The 6,000-nt window shown below is 29.8% G+C and overlaps 1 protein-coding gene across 6 annotated transcripts in view; it reads right to left on the reverse strand.

Annotated features, from left to right (window-relative positions):
- LOC107438554 (muscleblind-like protein 2) overlaps nt 1-5,771 on the reverse strand; it is a 407,949-nt gene extending 402,178 nt beyond the window's left edge. For 3 of the 6 annotated variants that reach the window (XM_043043160.3, XM_043043158.3, XM_043043156.3), the window contains exon 1: nt 4,826-5,753. In XM_043043160.3, the coding sequence (XP_042899094.1) occupies nt 4,826-4,996 (171 nt within the window). In that variant the 5' untranslated portion in view covers nt 4,997-5,753. Of the gene's footprint in view, nt 1-4,825 lie in introns of all 6 variants that reach the window. The other 3 variants (XM_071187782.2, XM_043043157.3, XM_043043159.3) reach the window with 2 other exon arrangements.
- Nucleotides 5,772-6,000: the final 229 nt, after the last annotated feature.

The raw sequence follows: 6,000 nt of genomic DNA on the forward strand, positions 1-6,000 counted from the left end.
ATTTGGTCTTAGACTAGTATTATTATTTTCTTATTCGGTCTTATTCTTATATGACCTTCATATCTTTTCATCGAATTCTTATTGAGTCGCATTAGATCTATAACATTCTTATTTAATCTTCATTCATACATCCTTATCAGATCTTGTTCCAACGCTAGATTCTATTGCAATCACTAATAATTACAGCTTGAATTCAGAACAGTTATAAAATATTAATTTTACACCAAATTATTTTGAATAAAAAAATAATTATATAATGTTTAGGCAAATAATCAGTTTTGCAAAGAAACAGTAAACTTTAGAAAAAAATTAACACTTATTGCTGCTAATGATGTATATTTATTTTGTGAGAAGTGAATAAGGTGAAAATGGAAAAAAATACAGAAAATAAAAAGTTAAGAAAATATTCCAGAATGAATAAGGGGACAAAAAATTATTATTTATGTTTTCTTTCTTTCTTTAAGTATGGGTATCGCATTGACATACGTCACCAAACGATGAAACGATATTTTTAGAAAGGGGAACGTCTAATATTTATAGAAAGATGAAAAGCAAAGAGAAAATAAATTTCTTTAACGGTTGATATATGCCTCAAAATACATTTTGGGAGGCCTTCCAACATTTTTTAGTCCAACTTTCATTTCTGATTGATTGTAATTCTTTCACTTATTTTATGAATAACTCCTAAAACTTTTTATTTATGGTCATGAAATTGCTTCAGGCTATTTTTCTTACTTGAGGCACGTAAGCATTACACACAAACATACATACTATATATATATATATATATATATATATATATATATATATATATATATATATATATATATATATATATATAAAGAGAGAGAGAGAGTTCCATTTTCCCTCACTAATTTCTTTCCTATATATTCTGAAAAATCATTTTTTGATATAAGTAATTTAAGGATTTGATACACAATTTAATAGATTGGAAACTAATTTTTTTTTCATTCAAATGTCTAAAAATTATGGAAACCATGTATACAGAAGATTAGAGTATCTTCGAATCAATATTTAGAATTTATATACTTAATATAGAGTAAAAAGCATCCCTGTTAATGACAAGCACGAATGTATCAAAATTTTATTTTAAAATTAAAAAAAAAGAAAAAAAAACTTCATGTTTCAGTTTTTACAGCTTTAGTTCTAAAATTGCATTACTACTTCACGAGCTGTAAGATTTAGATTCTTATTTATAAACAAACAGCATTTTAATTTCTAAGTAAATAACCTTAAAATTAGATCAGCTTCGATCAGTTAAAAAATAAGATTAGTTTAAATAACTTTGTTAAATATCTATAAATATATAAAATATATACATAAATATATAAAATATATATATAAATATATAAAATATATATATATAAATATATAAAATATATATATAAATATATAAAATATATCTTGAATATTTAAGGAAATGAGCAAGTGCTAATTTGAGAACAACTTTTTGTTTAATTTTAAGATACTAAATTGTCCTAAAAATTAGGATAAATGAAAAAAAAGAATGCACTTTGTGTTAGCGGAGGAAGTTTTATCGCAACAAATAAGGAAAAAAAAGACACTTTATAGACATTTAAATTCCACCTCTTTCAAACTAAATATCAAACACATCGTGTTATATATATATAAAGTTACTCTATTTTGTATCAATTATTTTTAGCAGATTTTAATTCAAAACTACTTTTTAATAAACTATGGCATAAAATATTTTCATAAGTTAAATATTTTCCTCCAACTATTCGGCCAGGCAAGCAGTTTTCACCGCCAAGTTAACGAACGATATAAAAAAGGACTTCCTTAGAAGCATTGATTAATTAAAAATCAATCCATAAGAAACAATAAGATATAGTTGAAACGCAATTAATTACAGATTAGAAATCCGAAACGATTTTTGAGATTTTTTATTTTTTCTTCGCGAAAATCGACTGAAACTCCCAAAGGAAGCAAATGAGACGGGGAGGACGAACAACTGTTTTTCAAATACCGGTTACGAAACCTACCTACATCAATTCTTCTTGAGCTAAAGTACCATTAGTTTTTATCTTTTGCAACAAACCAATGATTAAAGTGATTGGCAAAAAATGAGAAACTTCAATCGGTGTTATACACGACAATACTATTTTCAACCTATTACAAATTTATATAAAAAAAAACGTAATCAGTATGTAATGTGTTTGATCGACATTTAAATAACAGATAAATAGAATTTTAAAAAATAAATTCAAGAAGTTTAATTTTTACCATGTGTGTCACTTTTTAACGTTTTTGTATATGTGTCAATTTCATTTTTTGTTTAATTTTTATTTGGATTGTATTTATCTTTTGTATTGTATTTTTGTCTGCATTAATTGTTAATGTCAGTATTAATCTTTTGTGTTTTGGTTTTAATTTCTGCTTTATTGTTTTGCATTCAAGCCAATTTTAATTTATTTAAATTTGACACATAACCAAAATAATTAAATGTGCCAATTTTAGAGCTTTGCTTATGTGTAAATTTTCTTTTTTGTTTAATTTTTATTTTATTTGTTCTTTAATTTTATGTACAAGTGTGTCAATTTTAAACTTTTATAACTGGGTTTTAATTTTTTTTAATACGTTCAAGTTTTAAACTTTTAAACAGATGCATCATACGCTTCAATATCTTTTTTGTCAGTTTTATTAAAATTTTTAATAAATGAATTTTTTTGCACGTTCATACGGTTGATTAAACATGAGAAATAACCATTAATAAATAAAAATTTACGAATTTAGTATTAAGTTATTTATAGAAAATAGTGCTGCAAAATGTGATCGAAAATGCAAATTATTGTCATAAGCTTTCTGCCACACAGAAAAATTTAAGTTAACGAATATTTTCACCTAACATACATGATAAAAATGCTTAATCCATCGCATATGTATAAAATGGTGTTAACTTAATAGTTTTCTTAATCAGAAAATGTTTACTGCGTTTTAAAAAACATATATTTCTTTAGAATCTTATTCCGCAAGTTTTAGACAAATTCAAAATGTAAACTTCATAAATCCATATTTGTACCTTCGGATGGCGCGTGATTTCAAAACATTCAAACCTGAACATCTTTTGATGAAAATATTCACTAAATTTGCGAATTACTTTGCGCAAATAAGAATGGTGGAAAAAGTATATTTTACTTAACTAAACTGAAACAATTTTTCAATAAATGCAAATTTAATGTCATTGTAGAGTGCTAAAAATTTACAGCGTATTCTAATAGTGAATTAATAAACAAAAAGCGTAAGAACCTTTAGCAATTATTGAAATGTTTTAAAGAAATAATAAAAGAAAAAAATTTTAAACTAAGTTGTAACTATTTAAATAAGAAAAGAAATGCTCCACTAGGAAATTTATCTTTTTAAAAAGGCGAAATGTTTTAGGAAATATTAAATGAAATACTCTGATTTTGAATTTATATATTTTTTGATTAATTTTTTTATGTAAAAAAGGGGTTAGAATTTATTGAAAACAAAACAAGTTAAAACAAATATCCATACTTGCGTATATCAGAAAGTTTATTTAAAACATTCCTTGATAAGTACAGCATCCAATACGGTGAATGACTTAAAAATGAACACAAACAATCTGCGAGAAATAAAGATTATAGGATCAACAGAATTTTTACCTAATTTTGAAAGATAGACTTAATTCGGAAAAAAAGCGTGCTTAAGCTACATTATCGAATATATAAGTGATCATAAAATGTATTGAACTTATAACGAAGTGCAGCAAGTGCATGTGTGTTGCAACAATATATCCAGGCAAAAAGAAAACTAAAAGAAACATGGTGTGTAGCAGCAAAGCTAAAACAAAGAATGAGTACAGATTTTTGCGAAGTCAATGTCATGCTTTCAAGTACGTCAATCTTTCTCAAATCATTATACCCATTAGATACCTCAATTGAAGTACATTTAAGCATTTAAGAAATTGAATCTATTGTATTCACCACAAAATACAAGGAGTATTGGATTTTTGGTATTAGATTTTACTGAATGACATCGAGAATGGAGGGGCGTTTTTCACCAAGGTGGTAACAGAAAAAGTTTTAAGAATTGATAATTTTAAAAGTAATTGAATACAGTTGAATAAAATAGAGCTCCAGATTTTAATACCACAAGTTCTGAGTAGAACACGCTGCGCTGAACCAAACGACTTCATATCAATCAGATTGTAAATTACTACAAAATGCTTGCAACTGAGCAAAATAATTGTGAACTAAATTTAAAAGTAAATTGAAATGAGGTGTTTAGTGGTTCTCAAAAAATAAATAAAATCGACAAGTAAATAATACCAGATATAAGTCATAGATCTACTTTAAGAAATTAGAATCAACGGTGTTGTAATCAAAGTACAATCGAAAAAAAAAAACCTAAGAACAAAACCAAGTACAATAAAAAATCTAGAATCGTGGGCCCTGTATTTACCTAAAGGAGACTAATTTCTTGAGGGAAGTAGTAAATCCAGGGCTACACAGCTTTTGTCATTAAGGAATTTACATATATTTTCTTGTAAATAAGGAACTCCTACCAATTTCGAAACGAATTTAAGCTATTTTTGAAATATATTCTTCTGTTTCTTTTTAATGCTAATCTCAAATGAAAGACTGTCCAACGAGTGTTACTACTGGCAAATAGAGAGTATAGCATAAGCAAAATGTAGGTAAAACTTTATGCTATCAGGAATCTGTCGAAAACTTATCCAAAAAAAATATGAGGTCAATATTAGGTAAATGCTTAGATAATTGTGTTTCTGTTTTGTTTAGAAGTTAGTTATGATTGAACTTACCTTTATTGAGTCGTAGCATGCGATGACTCTTCCATTTTGAACCTCAACGTGGGCTGGAGGATGGGCAAACTTGCATTCGGTGTCTGGCCGCGAGCACTTGTTTCTTTGGTACTCGCGGCACACCTCCAGTTGAAGCCATCTCGAGTCCTTCACGTTGTTCACAATAGCCATGCTACCTACGCACCAGCACTCCACAATGGCGGTTGGTGTGGACACGGAGTTTCAAAGAAAAATATTACTATGTCCGACACTTGGACGGTCAGTTGTGTGCCCAGCAAATAGTGTTCCGCTGGAGGAAGGAAAAGGGCACTTGTTGGCAGGGGTAACTAAATACAGAATTTCTTTTACGAACCTGCAAAACACTTCTTACCTATGCAAAATTTTATTTGAAGAATTAGTGTTGCATTGAAAGCACGCACTAAATCTACTCACTTTTGAAAGTTTTGCTAACTTCTCCCCCGTTGTCTAAGTTCTTAGTAAAGACAAGTGACACGAAGAAGCTCGAATAAAAAGTTCACTAACTACGTTTGATTTTGACGTTTGGGGGAGAGTTCCCTGTCAGGAAATAAAACGTCGAACAGTTTGAAAAGTGTTTTTTTTTCACCCCTTCTAAGAGAGAAAGGGGTATCTTCCTTAATTTTTTTTTCTTCTAATTCGGAAAAAAGTTCGTTCGAAAGAGATCACTGGCAAGGAATTAAATAAAATTCGAAAGGGAACTAGACAAAAGTTCCCCCCGATGCAACGGCAGAAAGCGGCAGCCGCAAAGGGCTGTTTTATCAGCACATAGAACTGTATCCACGATAGAGCACCGAAGTAGCGGCTGGAGCAGAGCGAAGTTAAGGGTAAGCAGCGGCGAAACTTTACAAGTTTCCGTTTACTGATCCTTCCAAAGCACTGGCGTCGAGCGATAGTGTGGGCATGGGAAGGCGTGCGAGGGAGGTAGTCTGGTAGGTCTCTCGGCAGTAGGGTAGACAACGACGGCAGCGCCCACTGACGGCGTGCGTCTTTTCCTTGATCGTGTGGACTTCCCAGTTTTCGAAATCGAATTTCGGGCCCCTGCGATCGTAATTTAAATTTCGGTTATTGCGCTTTTGTACTTAGTGCGCGTCTTTCAGCCTCAGGGGAGAAGAAAGTGGGGAAGTAGTTAAAGGGAGTTGGGAGCTGCTTACTGCGGA

Source organism: Parasteatoda tepidariorum, chromosome 11 (assembly GCF_982258835.1).
Source record: "Parasteatoda tepidariorum strain Cologne lab strain chromosome 11, Ptep-v5.0, whole genome shotgun sequence".
Taxonomy (NCBI): domain Eukaryota; kingdom Metazoa; phylum Arthropoda; class Arachnida; order Araneae; family Theridiidae; genus Parasteatoda; species Parasteatoda tepidariorum.